At 40.1% G+C, this 24,348-nt stretch overlaps 1 protein-coding gene across 6 annotated transcripts in view; it reads left to right on the forward strand.

Moving 5' to 3' along the window:
• The window catches only part of LOC122561657 (proton myo-inositol cotransporter-like), a 151,147-nt gene that overhangs the window by 99,149 nt on the left and 27,650 nt on the right, over positions 1-24,348 (forward strand). For all 6 annotated transcript variants that reach the window (XR_015761160.1, XM_087999609.1, XM_043713609.2 and 3 more), the window contains exons 8-9: positions 18,840-18,961; positions 21,974-22,126. Coding sequence is in view for 5 of the 6 variants with exons in the window: in XM_087999609.1 (XP_087855735.1) it covers positions 18,840-18,961; positions 21,974-22,126 (275 nt within the window). In the remaining variant the exon portion in view is untranslated. The remainder of the gene's footprint in view (positions 1-18,839; positions 18,962-21,973; positions 22,127-24,348) is intronic.

The following is a 24,348-nucleotide window of genomic DNA, read 5'->3' on the forward strand; positions in this document are numbered from 1 at the left end:
AATGATCTATCTCGCATTCTAGTGATTCTCTTTTTCCTGATCTTCAACTCTGAAATGATCCAATGTATCCAAATTTACTTTATAACTTTCTATAATTGAGTTAAATTAATGGTTACTGGCGTACTAGTTTAGAAAAGGCACAATGCTATTGTATCCTAAAATGCTTAATTTTACATTCACCAGTGGTAAATAGTCAGAAAATCAACTCCATGATTTGTATCTTTTGCGAAAGGATCCTAGGTAACTCAAATTATTTGGCAGTAGGTAACTGAATGGATGGTAGAATACTCTTCACCAGTCACTTGAATTTCAGCAAATCTGAATCCCCTTTTCAGTTCACATTTTTAGTGTACTGTTGATTGTGCTGTCAATTTTTGGATCTCCAATCCTTCCCATTACTAGTGACAAAGTTCATGTCACATTACAGGTGATCACCATTGCACTACACACACACACACACACACACACACACACACACCCCTACACACACCCCTACACACACACACACACACACACCCCTACACACACACACACACACACACCCCTACACACACACACACACACACACCCCTACACACACACACACACACCCCTACACACACACACACACACACACACCCCTATACACACACACACACACACACATTCCTATACACCCCACACATTCCTACACACCCCACACACACACTCTCTCTCTCACATGCACACGGACACAGATACACACAGACACCCACACACACCCTTATAGATACAGACTCCCACACATGCACCCCCTCACAGACTTAAGACACTCTGCACTCACCACACACACACACACACACACACACACACACACACACACACACACTTTCTCACACTCTCAACCCCCACCCCAGACAGACAGACACACACAGACAGACAAAGACCCACATGCACACATATATATTGTGTGTGGTGAATTTTTTTGGTAGTTTCAGAGTTACATTGCACTTTGCTCAAAAACCACATAGATTCATGTCGAACTCTGAGCTCAAAAACTGCATGAATTTATGTAAAACTCTGTTATTTCACTTTTTAGATTAGAATCAATCTAAACATCAGGTCATAGACAGAGAACACAGGGGGCTAACACCTTCAACATATTGTCTAGCTATCACCATTGTTAACAGCTAACCTGAGAATGCAACTTTAAAAAAAAAAGGGTTTTGTGATTTACACATGAAAGAAGTGAAACTATCACTGTATTCTAACAGATGAAAGGTTTAACAGACAATCAATTCTTCAATGTATAATTTCAGTTACATCACACTGCAAATTTTTGCTATAAATTCTATGTTACGATCGAGCCCTCCACAATCACCTGATGAAGGAGCGTCGCTCCGAAAGCTAGTGTGCTTCCAATTAAACCTGTTGGACTATAACCGTGTTGTGTGATTTTTAACAAAGTTCTTGTAATATGCAAAGGATTACAGTTATAACCAAATTCCCAAAGGGGAATAATATTGGATTATTAGACTCATGCTGCATTGATATTATTAATGTGTTCAACTCCATAATCTGGTTTACTTACTGTTCTGTCTTAAGATGATTACAGTACAGTCTGCTTTGCTGTCAGTTTGGTCAAACCTGTTTTCCATGGGTTTTATATTGCAATGTGTAATCATGATAATGTCATCTAGAGAAGCAGGTGGGTGAGCAAGCACTCATCAGCATCTTCAGAATCATTTGCCAGCCTCCTACCAAGCTTACCCTACCCCCTCCAAGAAACCTCTCCATGGCTACTTTGTCCAAGAACATTCTGCATTTATGATTACAAAAAAGATGAGGCAACCTACAATGTCATCCACCTCAGCATACATTTCCGTGAAATTTCCATGCCAACCTTCTACAAGCAAGCTGAAAAGTTTTGTCATAGGTTCATCTTATTTTGCATCACCTTGTTCTCAACATCTTCTGTAGTTGTGGTCCATTTGAATCCAATGTGGCAGAAGCAGTTAGTGCTGTCCACCACCTTTTGCAGTTTCTTGGTTATGAACATGCACTCTGGAACAATTGTGTTCCTGCTTCTTTTGACAGCCTAGATAAACTGAAAGATCAGCTCTGAAAAATGCGTTGCTGGAAAAGTGCAGCAGGTCAGGCAGCATCCAAGGAGCAGGAGAATCGACGTTTCGGGCATAAGCCCTTCTTCAGGAAAGATCAACTGCCATGGGTAGTTGGCTTTTAGGTTCCTAATCATTCTGATCTATTGCTGGAGGTCGATGGCAGGTAAGAACATCACCTAATTCTTTTGAGGTCAACAGTGTTGGAGTGCATAGCATAGTGGTCTGGAATGATGAACTTCCTTTATTTTCTGTTAATACATCTTGTTCACTTTCCTGGTTGCCCCAAATGCTGATGGTCATTCAGGCAGTTTTGTTAGCTTTGTATCACATGGGGAGAATCTTGACAATTGCAAAACAATTTGGCTTCTTGTTCTTTCCTATCACAAGTGGCAGCTTTTTGGGGCTATCCATGTTGGCAAGCTGTGACACACAACTTGTTTTGCTTTCCATCATTACATATTTCACTTTTAAACATGAAAGAATAACCTGGTAAAAGGAAGAAAAATATTTTGGATTCAGAGATAAAACTCTGCATCGCTTGGTACATGCTCATTCAGAATGTTGATGAGACCACTTTGCAGTTAGTATCTGTATTTGCTACTGTATCACTGTGCTGAAAATGTGCCAAGCCTCATCTTGAATCGGTCTGTCCACCCATCATTGGCTCAGTTTCTTTACTTGGCTGACTCACCTTCCCTATAGCATTAGACCAGAGATGAGTATTTTCTAAACTCAGGTTGTTTTGCACCACCTGAGCAACACTACTTTGACATTTATATCGGACATGCTCACATTCTCTTAGTGGAGGTAAGGCTTGTTTGTTGAAGAGTTCCAGGATGTTCACTTTTTGCTTAAACATGGTGGAATATTGTAATCTTAGCATTATCCAGTTTTCACTTCACATCACAGTTTTCCACTTGCTGTATCAGTTTCACCTTCTCTCTGATCGACAGTACGTTTAATTTTCTCGCCTGTTTAGCAGGGCTTGAACATCCTATCATAGATTTTGATGCCAAATGATGACTTACCCACATTTCATGTTACGGTATGGCCTAACTCCACTTTTGGTACACAGTCATATGACAAGCATGCAAAAGTTTAGCTAATCCAGAGTTACCAATCTAGAACTTTTGGACATCCTACTCCAGGATTTTCCTATTCTGCCAGCAGGAATAACTGACAACCACAGCACAACCAGAATTTACAATACTCTCTGAATTTGACTCACCACAATTTCACCATATTGGAAATCAGCATAATTCAGCAATACTTTACAGTACAGATATGCTTTAAAATTGCAATAAATGTATTCCTTTATATATTTAAAGATGGTAAAGTGCAAATGTATCAACATCTGGAAATTAGTTTATCATATAAAACATTTGAATAGTGTCCAAGTCTATCAATTAAGTATTTCCATTTTAGATGAATTTAAAATAACTAAAACATACTATACCATTCACACTGTATTAGTGTACAATCATATGAAAAATTTCCCACGTTTTGCTCAGCAAGAAAAAATGGATTTGTTCTAACAATCCACTCACTGAACAATTCCTGAGGGATGTTCACTGATTGCACAATGTTCATTGCCAGTCGTGACTCAGATACTATGTATCCATATGAAGCAAGGCCTCAACAACATTCAGGCTTGGTCTGATGTGTGGCATATATGTTACTTGCTACTTAAATACCAGATAAATCATTTTCAGCAAGAGAATCTAACGATTTGATGTTTGTTCAATGGCATTATTATTATTGAAGCCCAACACAATCAACATCCTGGGGATTACAATTGACCAGGAACGGACTGGATCAGCCATAAAAACTCCATGGTTACAAAAGCAGAAGAGAGGCTAGGAATTCTACAGCAGGAAACTTGCCTCTTATCTCCCCACAGCCTTTTCATCATCTTAGAGGTACAAGCCAGAAGTGTAATGGAATACTCTGTTCTTGCCTGGATGAGTGCAGGTACAACAACATTCAAAATGCATGATACTGTCCAAGCCCAAGCAGCTCGCTTGATTATTATCCCAGCCACCACATTAGACATTCATCCCTTCCACTGCCAGCACACAATGGCAGCATTCTATGCAGTTTACAAGATAAAATGCAGTGATTCATGCAGTCTTCTTCCAAACACACAATGTCGACCACTTAGAAGGACATATGCAACTGATGCATGGGAATACCACCACTGCAAGTTTTCTTCAAAGCTGCACAGAAAACTGACTTAGAACAGTATTGTTGATCCTTTACTGTTGTGTGATCAAAATTCTGTAACTCCATTCCTGAAAACATTCTTGTATACCCATGCATAAGGAACTGCAGTGGTTCAATGAAACACCTCAACATCGGCTTTGCAATGACAATTAAGGATAGGCAATAACTGCTGCTTTGCTCATGCTGCCAATATTACGCAGAAAAATTGTCAATTTCTTATAGTACTCAGGTTAAGTCCATCTGATTATTCAAAGTCAAAATCTCTAATTTCTTTTAATTCATTTGTGGGATTTGAGTGTCGCTGGCTGGGCAGTATTTATTGCCTGTCCCTCGTTGCCCTTGAAAAGTGGAGAGCTATGTTTTTGAACCACTGCAGCTCACCTGTTGTGGGATGACCCACCATGACCTTAGGGGAGGGATTTCTCGATTTTGACCCAGTGACACCATCCAAGTCAGGGTAGTGAGTGGCTTGGAGGGGAACTTGAAGTTGGTGGTGTTTCCACTTAGAGTCTGAGATGCTGACAATGGCATGGCCTGAAGTAAATAATTTCTTTTGCTTAGTAGAGTCTTGTATCCGGCATTTCCCCTCCATGGTCCAGGAAGATCAGATTTGATCTAGTGCTGAATCTTTTCCCATTAGCAACTCTGCCAGAGCTATCCCTGTCGTTGTAGGAGGGGTGGTCTGATAATCAAATAGGAACCAGGGCAGTTTGGTATTTAGTGAAGCTGTAGGCTGTTTCTTTAAACCTCCCTTCAAAGTTTGGACTGCTCTTTCTGCAGTTACCCTCTTTGATCACCCTCATTTTATCTTCCAATGGGTGTAACCTGGTTTTGTTTAATCTGTAGCCCACATAGGTCACTCAGGGTGTATGGAACACACATTTTTCCCTTCTAACGCGTATAGCCATCTGGGAGAAGCATCTAAGGACTAAGTTCTCCAAGTGTTCCTTATTGGTTTTCCCTGTTTTAAGCACGTCATCTAGATAAATGGCATCCTGGAGTAGACCTTGTAAAATGTTCTCCATTATCTGCTGAAAAATTGCACAGGCTGACGGCACCCTAACTGGCAGTCCTGTATATTGGTACAAATCCTTATGGGTGTTAATTTTAGCATACTTCTAAGAATCCTCATCCAACACAATTGATTTATGAAGGACAGCTCCCACCAACCCAGCCAGCTTTGTGTGTAAATCCTCCATGCGAGGTATTGGGTAATTATTCTGCTGCAAAAAGCAGTTTGTTCTTTGTTTAACCCCCACAAAGGCAAACAGACCCATTACTATTGGTATGGCCGATGTTGCCCATTATGCAAACTGAACTGGTTTGTTTCAAGCCTTCTGATTTCTTCTTTTGCCGATAAGGCAAAATGTACTGGGTGGGCCTTACAGAATCATGGAATTGCTTTCTGGTCCAGCATGCAAAATGGCCTTGACTCCTTTTGATTGTGTCTAGACCTTCATGGGAAAAACTTTCAGGTATTTAATTAGGACTTCACTCAGGCAGTCATTTTCAGATAAAAAATGCTAAGCCAATGAAGCTTGATCTTGCCAAATTCCATACAGTTAAGCTTAGGCCAGATCTTTTTTACTACAATCATGATAACAACCAGCTGCTTCTCATAAGAGACTTGATCAAAACTTAGAGTCATAGAGATGTACAGCATGGGAACAGACCCTTCGGTCACCCGTCCATGCTGACCAGATATCCCAACCCAATCTAGTCCCACCTGCCAGCATCCTTAGTCTGTAAAAGTTCTCCATTACAAGTTTTTAGTCTACTAAGGTCTTGCGTAAAAGTAACGGTTGGAGTCCAGAGCAAACCTTGTCAAAGACTGGTTCCGCAATCATTGAAATGGCTGTGCCAGTATCGACTTCCATTAGAACTGGGTGACCATTTCACAGATGTTTCTTTTGATAGGTTCTGACTAAGCAATTTAACTGTTCCAAACCAGTTATGAGTGGACTTTAGAGGATACACACTATCCTGGATATCAGCTAATGAGTTATCTTACTCCATTTGTCTCTTGTCCGCACACCAGCATTAGCTATAATGGCTTGCTGGCTCGGATCCTGAAGAAAATTTTAACCATTTAGCCAAGGCTTGGCTTTGTTTTGGGGTTTTCCTATGGGCTGACCTTGAAGCCTCTTTGTTCAGAATATGTCTTGAGCGAGGCAGTGCAAGCACTTTCACTCAAGTGGCACTCGGTTGGACTGGTGAGGGTGTCCAATTCCATTGGAATACCTTGCTGCACATACTCGCTGTGTTTTCCAGTGATAAAGCCAGTTGTAGTGCCTGTTGAAGTCTGGTTGTGCTTAACTGGTACGCAATTTTGCATAGTTACATCATTCATCCCACATCAGTTACTCGTGGTGTACTGCAAGGATCTGTTCTGGGGCCACTGCTGTTTGTCATTTTTATAAATTATCTGGATGAAGGTATGCAAGAATGGGTTAATAAATTTGCAGATGACACTAAGGTCTGTGGAGTTGTGGACAGGGCCAAAGGATGTTGCAGGTCACAGAAGGACATAGAAAAGCTGCAGAACTGGGCTGAGAGGTGGCAAATGGTGTTTAATGAGAAAAAGTATGAGGTGATTCACTTTGGAAGGAGTAACAGGAATACAGAGTACTGGGCTGTAATGGTAAGATTCTTGGCAGTGTGGATGAGCAGAGAGATCTTGGTGTCCATGTGCATTGATTAGATTAGATTCCCTACCGTATGGAAACAGGCCATTTGGCCCAACAAATCCATCACACAGATCCATGAAAGTTGCCACCCAGGTTGATACGGTTGTTAAGAAGGCATATGGTGTGTTAGCTTTTATTGGTAGAGGGATTGAGTTTCAGAGCCATGAGTTCATGTTGCAGCTGTACAAAACTCTGGTGCGGCCGCACTTGGAGTATTGTGTACAATTCTGGTCACCGCATTATTGGAAGGGTGTGGAAACTTTGGAAAGGGTGCAGAGGAGATTTACCAGTATGTTGCCTAGTATGGAGGGAACGTCTTATGAGGAAAGGTTGAGGACATGAGACTGTTTTTGTTAGAGAGAAGGAGGTTGAGAGGTGACTTGGAGATATACAAGATGATCAGAGGATTGGATAGGGTGGACCGTGAGAGCCTTTTTGCTTGGATGGCAATGGTTCGCAGGAGGGGATATAACCTTAAATTGAGGTGATAGATATAGGACAGAGGTCAGAGGTAGTTTCTTTACTCAGGATAGTAGGGGCGTGGAACGCCCTGCCTGCAACAGTAGTAGACTTACCAACCTTCAGGGCATTTTAAATGGTCATTTGATAAACCTGTGGATGAGAATGGAATAGTGTAGGTTAGATGAGCTTCAGATTGGTTTCACAGGTCGGTGCAACATTGAGGTCCAAAGGGCCTGTACTGCATTGTAATGTTCAATACTCTAATTACCAAACAGTCGGTCTCAGCATCTCATTAAGAATTAAACCAAAGTCATATGCCTCTGCCAGTCTTCTTAACCAAGTCAACAATCCCAAAATGGATTCTCCCTGTTTCTCGAATTGCTGAGTAAAACCGATACCTAATTCTGAGACACTGAGGCTTGGGGTCATAATATTCCTTAAATAAATCTGTCAGTTCTTGAAAGGTTTTAGTATCTGGTGCCTTGGAAAATTAGGCTCCTACTAGCTGAAAAAAGCGCAAGTCCACAAGCTGCCAGGAGAATTACTTGTTGCTTTTCATCTGCCCCAGTGTCATTTGCCCAGAAAAAGTAACGCATTCTTCTCACATACTGGCCCCACTCTTCAACAGCAGGGTCAAACAAGTCAAGCTTTCCAAATATTGGCATGATACCAGTAATGCTTACCCCGACTCAAGAACAACTGTTGCGAGCCAATTTCTTTTGGAACATGCTTTTCTGTCATCACCATTGAAATAACTCCAAAGGTCATTATCCCATTACCAAGTCACCCTTTACTTATACATGGAAAGTCCTTGACACTGATCCAGCCAGTTTTGAGTGATCACGATGTCTGACACTCCCATTTTTAGCTGTCAACCAGGAATCCTTGATTGGAGCCCCAGTTAGTGAACTCATATTCTATGATGCCTACCTGGCTGATCTGGTTACAATCACTACAGCGGTGCCTTTAAATCTTGGTGTTAGCTCTTTTCCATGTTTAGGAATTCCACAATTTATCATTTTAAAAAATCAGTTTTCAATGGTTATCAATACTACTTACAACTACAGTGCACCTTTTTTAGGAGTTGCAGATTGCCTTGAAGTTGTACCAGTGATACTAGGCCCCTTATTCATCCGTACAGCCAATGAATAGCATGGCAAGTGTGGCCATATGCATCAGTCATGTACAAAATGTAATATTAACTTAATGTGCTATCTGAAACACTACCAATGCATCGTGATTCGTCGTGAGCCTTGATCTCTGCACTTATTTTTAGGCCCAATCATTTTCTGCTTTGGAAAGTGTAAACTAGATTTTATTTGTGAGCAATTTTAGTAAACCAAATATAAACTGAGACTATCCACAAGAATATGAATCGGTAAAACAATGTAAAATTGCTTAAGAAGTTACTACAACAGTGAAGTTGAGTAACAATGCACCTGTTGCCCAGGTAATTAACTCGAACATGTAAGAAATAGAAATTATGGCATGCTTTCACGATAACGACAAGGTGTATATTTATCCATTTGTGAGAGGCTACATTGGTCCAGAGAAGGTGGTGGTGTGCTAACTGCATCTTTGAACCTCCCTGAGAGTCTGTGTAGTGAAGGTAAGCAACAATGCTGCTAAGTATTTTCCCGAGCAAAGATTAAGAAGTTTATATATATATTCCTAAATTAGGATGGTACATGACCTGGAGGGGAAATTGGAGATGGTCCTAATTCATCTAATACCCTTGGCCTTCTAGTTGGAAGAGTTTCAGAAGATGAATTAAAAAGGCTGTGGCAAATTGCTACAGTTCATCTTGTAAATGATGTGCACTCCAGCAGTGGGGTGGCAGACTTGGAGGGTGAACTTTAAGTTGATTGACAAGGTACCATTCAAGCAATCTGCACAGATGCCTTATGATGGCCTGCCCAGCCAAGTGGAGACACTTCATCTCAGTCCTGACTTGTGCCTTAGCTGTTGGGTAGAAAAACCTCTGGGAATCAGAGGGTGAGTTACTGCAGACTACCCAATCTCCAATGCTCACCCACATTGTTTATATAGAAGGTTACTGATAACCCCTGAGGAGGTGGTGGGGTAGGAAATTCAGCAATGTCAGTAATGTTATAAGTTAAGTGAATGCAGTTAAGCATTTTCTGCTCAGAAGTGGTCATTATCTGGTACTTGACTCGTGCTTGTAATCTGCTCAGTCCTGAGTGTTATCTAAGTTTTGCTGCATGCAAGTTGCACATGAAATTGAATTTGACTGTGTTTAGCAAACATCCCTACTTCTGACCTTATAATGAAGGGGAATGTATTTCATGAACGAGGTTTATAAAAAAATCACAACACCAGGTTATCGTCCAACAGGTTTACAGAGGAACTTTGTACGGAGGAACAAGTGGGGCGTGCAGCATTTCGTTTAGATAATTGATTATTTGGATAATCGATTTGACTTTAAACAAGGAAAGCCATACTGATCTAACACTGTGCTCTGTGGAGAGTTTGTTTAAATCTATAATTTTGATGAGGCTATTTAAACAAACCAAACTTTGCATTCTGCAAATTGCAGATTAAACTGAGATGGCCTAATCCTTACCATCACATAAATATATGAAATCCCAGCATTAAGCAAGGTCCCGAACAGCTGCAACAATCATAAGAGCATGAACTCATTGTCACAATAGAAAGACAGAAGCACCACCTTGTGCATCTGTTTACTTTCTCTGCCATTGTTTTTTCATGAACGGCCCAGTAAATTGATGGGATTAAAGAATGCACTTTTGCAAAAGGCTGTGTAACTAACCCTTAGGTTAAAAAAAATCCAGTCATTGTTGCTTGAGGTGCTTGTGTTTCTTTGTTGCCAGCATTTTCACATGTTCTTCAGTACAGGTAATCAGAATTCACTTACCTTTTTGATGTAATGTTCTTATGGGACTTTGAGAGCTTGTTCAGATCATCCGGAATTCAGATAATTGATATTCAGATAATAGAGGTTGCTCTGTATTTGGAAGTAAAAGCTTTTGCAGTGGTGCTCCTTTATCAGTTTAGCTTGTTTATATTGGAGCATTATCCTGAGGAATTTCTGCAGTGATATCCCGGACTGAGATGATTGGACTCCAGTGACCACAGCTGTCTGTCTGTCTTGCTTGTTTCGAGTCCAGTGAGTGATTAGCAACCCGACCACAACAATTCCTACAGGATTCAGTTTTGCTAGAGCTCCTTCGTGCTACTAATGGTCAAATGTTACCTTGATATCAAAGCTAGCCACACTTGCCTCACCTCTGGAGTTCAGCTATCTTGTCAGTGTTTGGACCAAGACTGTAATGAGGCAGAACTGAATGTCTTGATTGTACGCATTGTGAGCATCATGGGTGCTGTGTTAACAACCTCTTTAACCACTTGCTTATTATTGCAAGTTATTGATGGGGGTTGATTGGCTAGATTACATTTATTCTGCTTTTCGTGGACAGGATGTTACAAGGCAGTTTTTGACTTTGGAAAGTATAAGAGGTATATCTGTAGTGGAAATGGCATGGCTAGTTCTGTAGCACAGGTCTTCACTATAACAACTGAGATATTGTTAGGGTCTGTAGTCTGTCTTTCATCTCGTGTGTTCATTTGTTTCTTGCGATCTCAGGCAATGAATCAAATTGGGCCAATCATTTATTGTGGCAATCTTGGGCAAAGACAGATGGATCATCCATTCCAGTACTTCAGGCTGACGATGATTGCATTTGTTGAGTCTTTTCACTCCACTTCTGGACTCCAGCATCATTTAGGATGAAAATGTTTATGGAGCCATTTAGAGTCATAGAGATGTACAGCATGGAAACAGACCCTTAGGTCCAACCCGTCCATGCCGACAAGATATCCCAACCCAATCCCCGATCTAGTCCCACCTGCCAGCACCCAGCCCGTAAGCTACCAAACCCTTTCCTATTCATATACCCATCCAAATACAAATGCAACATTTAAAAGGCATCAGCCTCCACCACTTCATCTGGCAGCTCATTCCGTACACGTACCACCCTCTGCATTAAAACATTGCCTCTTAGGTCTCTTTAATATCTTTCCCCTCTCACCTGAAACCTATGCCCTCTAGTTCTGGACTCCCCCACCCCAGGGAAAAGACTTTGTCTATTTATCCTATCCATGCCCCTCATAATTTTGTAAACCTATAAGGACACCTCTCAGCCTCTGACGCTCCAGAGAAAATAGCCCCAGCCTGTTCAGCCTCTCCCTATAGCTCAAATCTACTAACCCTGGCAACTTCCTTGTAAATCTTTTCTGAACCCTTTCAAGTTTCACAACATCTTTCCGATAGGAAGGAGACCAGAATTGCACGCAATATTCCAACAGTGGCCGAACCAATGTCCTGTACAGCCACAACATGACCTCCCAACTCCTGTACTCAATATTCTGACCAATAAAGGAAAGCATACCAAACGCCTTCTTCACTATCCTATTTACCTGCGACTCTAATTTCAAGGAGCTATGAACCTGCACTTCAAGGTCTCTTTGTTCAGCAACACTCCCTAGGACCTTACCATTAAGTGTATAAGTCCTGCTAAGATTTGCTTTCCCAAAATGCAGCACCTCTCATTTATCTAAATTAAACTCCATCTGCCAATTCTCGGCCCATTGACCCATCTGGTCAAGATCCTGTTGTAATCTGAGGTAACCACCTTCACTGTCCACTACACCTCCAATTTTGGTGTTAACTGCAAATTTACTAACTGTATCTCTTATGCTCGCATCCAAATCATTTATGTAAATGACAAAAAGAAGAGGACCCAGCCCCGATCCTTATGGCACTCCACTGGTCACAGGCCTCCAGTATGAAAAACAATCCTTCACCACCACCCTTTGTCTTCTACCTTTGACCCAGTTCAGTATCCAAATCACTAGTTCTCCCTGTATTCCATGAGATCTAACCTTGCTAACCAGTCTACCATGGGGAACCTTGTCGAACACCTTACTGAAGTCCATATAGATCACATCTACCAGTCTGCCCTCATCAACCCTTTTTGTTACTTCCTCAAAAAACTCAATCAAGTTTGTGAGACATGATTTTCCACGCACAAAGCCATGTTGACTATCCCTAATCAGTCCTTGCCTTTCCAAATACATGTACATCCTGTCCCTCAGGATTCCCTCCAACAACTTGCCCACCACTGACGTCAGGCTCACTGGGCTATAGTTCCCTGGCTTGTCCTTACTACCCTTCTTAAACAGTGGCACCACGTTAGCCAACCTCCAGTCTTCTGGCACCTCACCTGTGACTATCGATGACACAAATATCTCAGGAGGAGGCCCAGCAATCACTTCTCTAGCTTCCCACAGAGTTCTAGGGTACACCTGATCAGGCTTTGGGGACTGCTTCATCTTTATGCATTTCAAGACATCCAGCACTTCTCCTTAACTCTCTTTGCCAAAGCTATTTCATGTCCCCTTTTTGCCCTCCTGATTTCCCTCTTAAGTATACTCCTACTGCCTTTACAGTCTTCTAAGGATTCACTCGATCTATCCTGTCTATACCTTACATATGCTTCCTTCTTTTCCTTAACCAAACGCTCAATTTCTTTAGTCATCCAGCATTCCCTATGCCTACCAGCCTTTCCTTTCACCCTCACAGGAATATACTGTCTCTAGATTCTTGTTATCTCATTTCTGAAGGCTTCCCATTTTCCAGCCGCCCCTTTACCTGCGAACATCTGCCCCCGATCAGTTTTTGAAAGTTCTTGCCTAATACTGTCAAAATTGGCCTTTCTCCAATTTAGAACTTTTAGATCTGGTCTGTCCTTTTCCATCACTATTTAAAATCTAATAGAATTATGCTCGCTGGCCCCAAAGTGCTCCCCCACTGACACCTCAGTCACCTGCCCTGCCTTATTTCCCAAGAGTAGGTCAAGTTTTGCACCTTCTGTAGTAGGTACATCCACATACTGAATAGGAAAATTGTCTTGTACACACTTAACAAATTCTTCTCCATCTAAACCCTTAACTCCATGGCAGTCCCAGTCAATGTTCAGAAAGTTAAAATCCCCTACCATAACCACCCTATTATTCTTACAGATAGCTAAGATCTCCTTACAAGTTTGACAATAGACAATAGATGCAGGGGTAGGCCATTCTGCCCTTCGAGCCTGCACCACCATTCAGTATGATCATGACTGATCATCCTTAATCAGTATCCTGTCCCTGCCTTATCTCCATAACCCTTGATTCCATTATCCTTGAGAGCTCTATCCAACCCTGTCTTAAATGAATCCAGAGACTGGGCCTCCACTGCCCTCTGGGGCAGAGCATTCCACACACCCACCACTCTCTGGGTGAAAAAGTTTCTCCTCATCTCTGTCCTAAATGGTCTACCCCGTATTTTTAAGCTGTGTCCTCTGGTTCGGCACTCACCCATCAGCGGAAACATGTTTCCTGCCTCCAGAGTGTCCAATCCTTTAATAATCTTATATGTCTCAATCATATCCCCTCTCAGCCTTCTAAACTCAAGGGTATACAAGCCCAGTCTTTCAGTGTAAGGTAATCCTGCCATTCCAGGAATTGACCTCGTGAACCTACGAGAAATTGTTTCTCAATTTCCCTCTGACTATTGGGGGGGCGGGGGTCTATAATACAATCCCAATAAGATGATCTTCCCTTTTTTATTTCTCAGTCCCACCCAAATAACTCCCCTGGATGTATTTCCAGGAATATCCTCCCTCAGCACAGCTGTAATGCTATCCCTTATCAAAAACGCCACTCCCCCTCCTCTCTTGCCTCCCTTTCTATCCTTCCGTTAGCATTTATATCCTGGAACATTAAGCTGCAAGTCCTGCCCATCCTTGAGCCATGTTTCTGTAATTGCTATGTTGTCCCAGTCCCATGACCCTAACCATGCCCTAAGTTCATCTGCCTTCCCTGTTAGGCCCCTTGCATTGAAATAAATGTAGTTTAATTTATTAGTCCTACCTTGCCCCTGCCTGCCCGGACTGTTTGTTTGACTCTCTTCTGTTCTCAACTGTACCAGCCTCAGGTTGATCTCTTTCCTCACTATCTCCCTGGGTCCCACCTCCCCCCACCTTACTAGTTTAAATCCCCCCCGAGCAGCTCTAGAAAATCTCCTTGGCAGTATATTAGTCCCCTTCCAATTTAGGTGCAAATCATCCTTTTTGTACAGGTCACCTCTATCCCAAAAGAGATTCCAATGTCCAAAAATGTGAATCCTTCTCCCATATACCAGCTCCTCAGTCATGCATTCATCTGCTCTATCCTCCTATTCCTAACCTCACCAGCTCGTAGCACAGGGAGTAATCCAGATATCACTACTCTTAAGGACCTTTTTAAATTTCTGCCTAACTCAACCGTTTCACTTCCAATGTTGTTGGTTCCAGTGTGGACAATGACCTCTTGCTGGCTCCTGTCCCCCTTGAGAACATTCTGCACCCTCTGAGACATCCTTGATCCTGGCACCAGGGAAGCAATACATCATTCTGATTTTTCGCTGCTGGCCACAGAAACGTCTGTCTGTACCTCAGATAGAGAGTTCCCTAACACAATTGGAACCCGACGTACCCCTCATTGCATTAGAGCCAGTCTCAATACCAGAAACTTGGCTGTTCTTGCTACATTCCCCTGAGAATCCATCACCCCCTACATTTTCCAAAAAAGCATACTTACTTGAAATAGGTATAGCCACAGAAGGCTCCTGCACTAGCTGCCTACTTCTCTTACCTTTCCTGGAGTTAACCCATCTATGTGACTGTATCTGAGACTCCCCCCCTTCCTATAACTGCCATCCATCACATACTGTTGCTGTTGCAAATTCTTCATTGCTTCTAACTGTCTCTCCAACCGATCGATTCGATCTGATGATATTTGCAACCAACAGCATTTATTGCAGATGTAATCCGCGGTAACCCATTTTTGCTCCTTCACAATCTACAGACCCAAAAAATAACACTGTCTTATTCCTCTACAAAACACTGCCCCAGGTTAAATTAATATTTATGGCTTATATTTTAAGTTTAATCAAGAGACATAATTCAAAAAACATATAATCAAGAAAAAAACCCACTCTACTCACTACTGTAGACTTTCTGTAGGTCCCATTTAAAAACAATACACTTACCTGCTTCTGTGCTGTGAACTTCACCCGAACAGTTGGTCCAAGATCAGTTGCGAATTTCACTGTTTGGTAATTTTCCCAGATGCACTCCGATGTCCAACGATACATGAATTCAAACAGTAATGGCCTTAACTGTGCAGGTTCAGTGCTGTGTCAGTTTCTTTCTCTCTCCTGCACTGACCTCACCATGTGCTTCCTTGTCAGCTCTTCTCCCTTTTAAAACTGCTGTTGTTTTGACCTTTTTTTTTCCAAAGTTCAAAAACAATGCAACAGCATATAAAACAGTAATTACTGCTCCTGGAATTTGAGGAAATCACCTCCAATACCTAAAGTACATCAATAATGGAGCAGCTGTTCCAGCCAGAAATTTTTCCCGTCCTTCATCTTGGATTACCCAGAATCCTCTTTATTTATTTAATTGACTGATGACATTCACAAAAGTCTTGCAGTGGTTTGATCTGATCAAATGGTTGTGAAATTTCTTAGCTACAACTACAGCATGCAGTTTGTTTAGCATGCATATACAGTTAATTGTCAGAACTTCACCAGGTTGCCACCTCCTTTTCTGATATGCGTGGCTTCCTTGATTCATTTCAGTAAAGGACAAGTGGAGCTCTTTCAGAAATCTAATGCAAAGCATACAGGATAAATGTGTATCTTGGATTGACAGGCACTGATTAGATAATTCCCATGGGGAGATAATAGTAATATTTTTTAAAATACTCAGCAGATTAGGCAGCAGCTATGATGAGTGAAAATATTTGATGTTTCAGGTTGTTGATCTTGTTTCAGTTCTGCCACTTGTTGACTTTGTTTCTCTGTCCACTTATGCTACCAGATGTGTTGAGTATTTCCGTATTTTCAATTTTTTAGATATCCAGCAAAAACAAATTGCTTTAAAAAAACTGGTAAACTTGGCAGCTTTAAAGACACAAATTCTAAGAATCAGAGTTTATAAATAATTTGGAAATCTTATTCTGGAAATTGCTTTGTACTAAATTTCTAAGAGTATATCAAAAGGTGGTACAGGTTCAAACTGATAAAAGGAATTTTGGATTGATCAGATTTTTGTTTTAATATTAGTGGACAACAGGGGCAAGTCATTGAGGTGAAAACTCTGGAATGTTTTTTAAAAACACTGTGTGGCGGGGAGGACGAGAAGTGTGAGGTCTTTCTGGAGAGATGAACTAAATGATGTTATGACTGTATGGACAGCTTAATGTCCATTGATGTGTGTGTAAAGCTGAAAGATGTATTAAAAACGGTAGTACAAGCAGGATATGAGCTACCTGAGATTTAGTTTGAAGTTTACAAATGGGAAATCATGTATGATTATTGTAGAGAGGAAAATCCATTTCTAAGGAAGTGGGAGCAAAATGGTAACATCACTGAAATAGTAATCTAGAGACTGAAATTAATATTCTGGAACATGTAGCTGGTAAAATTTAATTCAGTTAATAAATCCAGATTTTCTTTTTAAATCTACTCCGTTTTGACTGTGATAACTATTGTTGTAAAACCCATCTGGTTCACTAATGTATTTGCAGGAAGGAAATTGAGCATCCAGAACTGATCTGCCCTACATTTGACTTTGGATCCACAACAATAGTATTGACTCTCAAATGCCCTTCAAAATTGGCCACTCAATTCAAGGGTAACTGGGGATCAGCAGCACGTGCTGGCTTTGCCAGTAATACTCATGTTCCAGTAAAGAATGGAGAAACAAAATAACAAAATATCACAGCCTCTGATTGGAATTCACACAACCCAAAGCTACCATTGTTTACCAGATTGTGTTACTGTGATGTTGTGTAGAATTACTGAGCAATATGTTTGACAATCTGTATATATTTTGTTCCATGTTTTTATTGTCAAGCTAGTCCTATTTATTAAGATTATATCTCCTCAAAATAGTATGTTTAAATATAATAATTCAGTGCTAACTATTAAAGCTGTGTTCTGGAAGATAGCATTGCAAAGTGGTGTTGTTCTGCTTTCCTTTGTTCGAAATGGAAGTTGGCATGTACGTTACTTATCATTTAGCGTGTTTTTGAATGATGATGCATTCTGGTATGGATTTCTTCATAATCTGAAGAGCTGCAAATGGACTTTTGAGTTTATGATTGAGGGAGGTTAATTGGTAAAACGCTTAAGTTTAATTTAGTTTGTTTTGGTCAGCTGTCTATTATGTATGTAAATCCTTCACCACAATATAGTCCCCAGACGAGTTACCGTCATCAGGTAAGTGACAGCTTCAGGTTTAACTGCACGCTTGATGAGTAGGTACAAGGTATTTGGAACTCTTAGCATATAGTTCAGTGACAGAAACAATTTGCCTTTCAGTGTGTTTGTATCTTTCCCTCCTGCTATATGCCATTTTCTAACAAATCCTGACTCCTCCAGTTGAAAATAGAAATTTTTGCCTCCCTGCAGCTCAATCAATGCAGGTGTTGAACCTTGCTTTCTTTATTCATACTTATAATTATTGGAATGCATTTTCTTCAAAATCAATGAAGTTAAAATTATCACAAAAACACTTCAGGGGAAGGATAAAGAAATTTTATCAGAGTTAAAGCAAAAAAGGTAAATAGACTTCTTTTGTAAAAAAGGAGTTTTTGGTGCATTGAATGTCCTTTCTCGGAAGTATGAGACTGGTCCCTTGCGCAATATATGTAATAGAAAGAAGATGGCATTGATATTTATTGCCTTGAAAGATATTCTTCCACATGGATACTCTCCTGAAAGACTAATAACTTTGATTTCATGTTTCTCTATTGGATAGCCTAATACCTTGGTTAGCCTTGGCTAATACAATGCATTAGGGGTTCATTCTGATGTAGACAATCTTTCTGCATCATCTGTGATCGATGAAATTCATCTCTTTTGATAGATCTACCCTGCATTAATGCGATTAATTTTAATGCCAACAAAATATGTTTCTAATTTTTGCAGTTTCATATTGCATGCATACATGCCATTATGGAAATTTATCACGGGTACAGTTGCTATTCTTAACTATAAATGAGAGAATTGCATGAGAAATACCACAACCTGTATTGATGAAGAGCAGTACCAACATTCATAGCTAAGTAAAATAAAGAGAGACGAGAAAATAATGTTTAAGATCATCATGCTTCTTGCCCTGCCACCTAGTACCAATGGAGGCAAAATGTGGTTATGTCCTCCAGAAAAATCACCTCTCCCAGGCAATGGTGGTGAATTGATGTTATTTAGTGAAGGGTGTTGTGAATTACAATATTCTATTATTTATTTTAGATGCAGCAATGCTTCAGAATTTGAGAAAGAAGGCTTATCTTGGGCTTACAACTTCTGCCCTACAGTATATTCTTGGACTGCGTTACTAGGTCTTATCCTATACCTTGTCTTTTTCGCTCCAGGTATGAAACTTATTTTAAATTATTCATAATCTGATTTTATTTCAATGATTGTATTGTCTTTCATTAATTTGGGGGAAAAAAAATCCAAGATTTTCAATGGATGGAAAATAACCTTTCTATATAAGTAAATATAATTCAAAGTTGCACTTTTTGGGGTCGAGGTTTGCAGCTTGTGATGAATTGTGCTGTCATTCACCTTAAAGACATACGTCTAGTTTTTGTAGTCCACCATTATTCTTATTGAAAAATTAAAGCAAAGCTGCAGCTGACATCTTAAATAGAAAGAGAATGCTTTCATGTGAGTCTTGTAAAGTACCCTTTCCCTAATACGTGTTCCTTTGTGACAAACGCTGTTTCTGTGATGTGGAATTACTCTACACAGTTGGTAGGTGTCTGTTGTTAATAAATTAATAAAAGCCCATATTGTTTATTTGTCCAATGCCGTGTAGAGTTTTTGAGAAATAATCAAATTAATTGGGCCAGAACTTATTCTAACCAGTTAACAAATGGTGTCTGTATTTATTAGACTTGCTGTTCTCTGTTTTGATTCCAAGATCTTGTACTGGAAATTGCTGTAAATGGAAGATCAAAATAGTGTAGTCCCTTTTTTATAAGGCATCGGGAATATAATATACAATTCCGGTGTCCTTAAGAATATAATTAAATTGGAAGCAGTTCAGAGAACGATCAATCAACTGATAATTGAGATGAAAGAGTTGCCTTGTGTAGAATGATTGGACTAGTTCAGAGACACAAGAAATTGTCTTGTAAAGTTAAAGTGTGTGAGATTGAGCTAGTGTACTGTCATGGATCAAGACCTGAAGAAGGGTCACTGGACTCAACATTAACTCCAGCAGTTTCTGTTTTTGTTTTGGGTAGAGAATTTGATGGCAGAGAGGAAATCAAGAGTGGGAATAAATGAGTGTTTGTGTTTTTTTTCACCTGACAGGCAGTCATTAGTGGGATACCAGAGAAAATCAGTGTTTGGACCCTAGCAACTCAATATGTAGTAAAAACTTAGAGATATTTAGTTTGATCATCTAATTGACAGATGACTTTAAGTTAAATGGGAGGGTGCAGAAATGCTTCAGCGTGATTTGGTTAAGTTCATTGAAAGTGTGCAAATGAGAGGTTACCTATTTTGGTCGCAAAAGCAGGCAGGTTATTAGCTGAATGGCGATAGTTTGGGAAAGGGGGAGGTGCCTGGAGAATTAGTTTTCTTTCGGCTGCTGTAAATAAGCAAGCAAGGTAATGGTAAGTTGGCCTTCATAGCGAAGAATTAGAGTACAGGAACAAGGGTGTCTTGGTGCAATTGTTCAGGCCCTTCACAAGACCTCATCTGAAGTATTGTGTGCATCAAGGCACTGTTCAAAAGGGCCACAACACACCCCAGTACACCAAAACTGCAAAAAAAGGAAGAAGAGCACCTTTACGATGTATTCGCCAAAAACGGATACCCACGCAATTTCATCAACAGATGCTTAAGGGAAAGACAACAGAACGAGGACATGCCGCAACCCAAAGGACTAGCCACACTACCATACATCAAGAGCATTTCCGAATTGACAGCCTGACTACTGCGACCACTAGGATTCATAACAGCACACAAACCAACAGCCACTCTCAGACAACAACTCACCAGAATGAAGGACCCGATACCCAGCATGAGCAAAATTAATGTAGTGTACAAAATCCCATGCAAGGACTGCACAAAACACTACATAGGACAAACAGGAAGACAGCTAATGATCCGCATCCATGAACACCAATTAGCCACAAAACGACACGACCAGCTATCCTTAGTAGCCACACACGCGGATGACAAGCAACATGGTTTGACTGGGACAACACCACTATTATAGGACAAGCCAAACAGAGAACAGCCAGGACGTTCCTAAAGATGTGGCACTCATCCACACATTCAATCAATAAGGACATCGACCTGGACCCAATATACCGACAACTGCAACGGACAGCTGGAACTGACAACCGGAAGCGGCAGAGACAAACCACTATAAATGCCGGAGGAAAGATCACAGATGTGCTTCACAGGAGGCTCCTAAGCACTGAGGATTTCGCCTAGACAGGGGACAAAACGTCTGCAATACAAATTCCCAGCTCGGCGAACAGAACCACAACAACGAGCACCCGAGCTACAAATCTTCTCACAAACTGTGTGCAGTGTTTGCCTCCTTATCTGAGGAAGGCTGTTCTGGCTATGAAGAGAATGCAATGGAGGTTTACCAGACTGATTCTTGGGATGGCATGACTGACCTATAAGGAAAGATTGAAGAATGAGGGCAAATCTCATAGGAATCTATAAAATTCCAGCAAGACAACAGAGTAAGAGCAGGAAGAATGTTTCTGATGACTGGGAAGTTCAGAACCAGGGATCATAATCGAAGGATATAAGTTAGGCCTTTTAAGACTGAGATGAGGAGATATGTCTTCAAACAGGGCGTGGTGAGCCTGTGGAAGTCTCTGCCACAGAAAGCGATTGAGGCAAAACATTGAATATTTTCAAGAAGTTAGCTATAGTTCTTAGGCCTAAAGGGATTAGTGGGTATGGGGAGAAGTGGGAAGAGGGTACTGAGTTGAATGATCATATTGAAAGGCAGAGTAGGCACAAAAAGGCTGGATGGCCTACTCGTGCTCCTATTTGCAATGTTTCCAAGTTAAAAAGGATACTTTGCCTGAAATACCATGCTTCAACTTCGTATGCCCAATTTAGCTTATATCTACGACATAAGTAGCAGAGTTTCATATTGTCTGTACATTTAGATGGTAAGCAAACAACTGGACATCTTTTTGTGGTGTTAAGGTTAATGGAAACCAGTTCTGGATTTTAAGCTCTGCATTTGATTTTGCCTGAAGTGACTGTGTGAGTTCCTCATAAATAACAGTCAATGCTATTAACTTCAGTCTTACTTTGACAAATAATTTTTGTCCGTTATCAGGAAACTTGGATCTGGAGCTAAGTATTTGAATCGTGTTCAACATTTCTTTTTTTAGGAATGGGTTCAATGCCTTGGACAGTGAATTCTGAAATATATCCAATGTGGGCACGAAGTACAGGAAACGCCTGTTCTTCTGGAGTCAACTGGATTTTCAATGTTCTTGTGTCAGTATCATTTTTGCACTTGGCAGAACATCTTACATATTATGGTAGGAATGAATTGTATTTTAGAATATTTTTCTAAATATGCTGAATTATTCTAATTAATACAGTATCAAAAGTTTTAATATTGACAACTTAATTACCTCAGTTACAATATCCATGGATAGACAATAGAACATATAATTAATGCAAATTAGAGCAGAATATTTTGTTTTTATTTTATAAACGTGGAAGCAATTAATGAAAAGCCAATCTTGAACTGAAAGACATTTTAAAGTGCAGCAGAGTAGACCACTTTCCCCCTCAAATCTGTTCTGCCGTTTGATGAGATCATGAATGATCTGATATTCCCTCAATTCCACATTGCTGTCTACCCTCTATACACAATGACTCTTTTGTCAGTAAATAATATTGAATGCAGCTGTAAATAAACAAAATAACCCTCTCTCCACTGCACACACTAACAACCAGTGAAGAGAAAAAAAATCTCCCTTGTCTCTATCTTAAATGGGAGATCCCTTATTTTCAAACTGTTGCTTAGTTCAAGTCTCTCTCATAATGAGAAATATTCTCTCAACATTCATCCTGTCAAATTCCCTCAAGAACTTGTGTTTCAATAGAACAGTGCTCATTGTTCTAAAATCTTTCCTCGGAAAATGACCTATTCATCCCAGGAATTTGTCAGGTAAACTTTCTCTGAATAGATCCCAAATTAAATTTAATCAGGAGACAAAAAATGTACACTAACCCAGATGCAATCACAATACCCCCTATACAACCATAGCAAGCCTCTTTTATATTCCAACAACAGCATTTTATTTCCCATCCTAAACACTTACTTACTCATGAGCTTACTCCTTATATTTAATAACAGCACAATATAAGTAAAATACTGCTTTTGTCGTCTTCCTGCCCAAGTGGACAAGTTCACATTTTCCCACATTATACCCAATCTGCCAAATTTGTTTCCATTCATTCACTTTATATCTCTTCGCAAACTCTAATTGTCCTCTTCACAACTTATTTTGCTACTTACCTTTGTCATCAACTGCACATTCAATTCTTTCATCCAGTTCAATGATATAAATTCTAATAGGTGAGGCCCTATCACTGGGCCACTTAGTTAAAGCTTGCCAACTCAAAGAGTGACCATTTCATGTATACTATCTGCTTCCTGTTAGCTAACCAAACCTCTTAGTGCTAATGTGCATGCCATGAGCTTGCACTTTGTGTGGTAATCTCTTAATGTGGTATCCAAAAAAATGTATTTTTGAAAATTTAAGCACATCACATCTACAGGTTCAGGTTTTTCTACATTCTTTGTTACATCTGTTTAGTTGCTTGAAGAGCTAGATGTACTTATGAGCCAGGGACCAGGATGAAACAGCATGATCAGTTGTCACATGTAGTCCAGCAAAAGCATTATCTGTACCTGCAAGTTGTGATCAAAACTATTAAATAAACCTTAATGATTTTTTCAAGTAAACTGAATCCACATTCCTTACTGTATTATTTAATTAACTCAGTTAATCTGACATGATGATCAGTGCTGAAGAATTTTGTTTAAAAAAGGTCAGCGATGCAAGCTTGGAACCCACACCAGATGGTCACTAAATCTTGAGTAATGCAAAAGCTGCAAGTACACTAGAACACCAGAGAGAAACAAAGTTACATAAATAGCGAATATTTTTTAATCATTTAAAAAATAATTAAATGAAGCTTAAGCTGAAAGCAGCACTGGGCAAAATTCTTTAAAAAAGCAAATATGACACTGCAATTACAATGCTGAATCTCCACACTTAATAAACTTAGTAACAAGGCTACTATAAATCCCCTAAACCTAATAGCATATGCAAACGTTGGAAAATGACTACCATGTTCATTAGCATGAATTGGAAATCCACAGATGTCCCCTCTGAATTTCGGGTGCTAATATTGTTTAGGTGGAGAACCAAATAAGCCAATAGTAAAAATAAGGATAGCAATTAGAAATGAAGGTTAAAAGGATTCAATATGCAGGTCTGTTTCGGGAAGATTAGAGAGATTCGGCTAATGAATGGCAAACTCTGCAAATCACCATCGTATGAAATAAAGTTAAAATTTTGAATTCTCCCCTATCATGTAAAGCTGATGTCTTTCAGAAACAGCCATGCATATCAATTGATCATTTTATCAGTAGGTGCCATGACAAGGCAATGAGTCTGATTTTTTTCAGAGGCTGAGCTTTTGAGTAGATGATGGAGCTGATTGTAACTTTCATGCCTATCGA

The sequence above is a fragment of the Chiloscyllium plagiosum genome, unplaced genomic scaffold, assembly GCF_037043375.1.
Source record: "Chiloscyllium plagiosum isolate Xiang-an unplaced genomic scaffold, Cpla_swu_hap1 HiC_scaffold_23, whole genome shotgun sequence".
In the NCBI taxonomy this organism is placed as follows: domain Eukaryota; kingdom Metazoa; phylum Chordata; class Chondrichthyes; order Orectolobiformes; family Hemiscylliidae; genus Chiloscyllium; species Chiloscyllium plagiosum.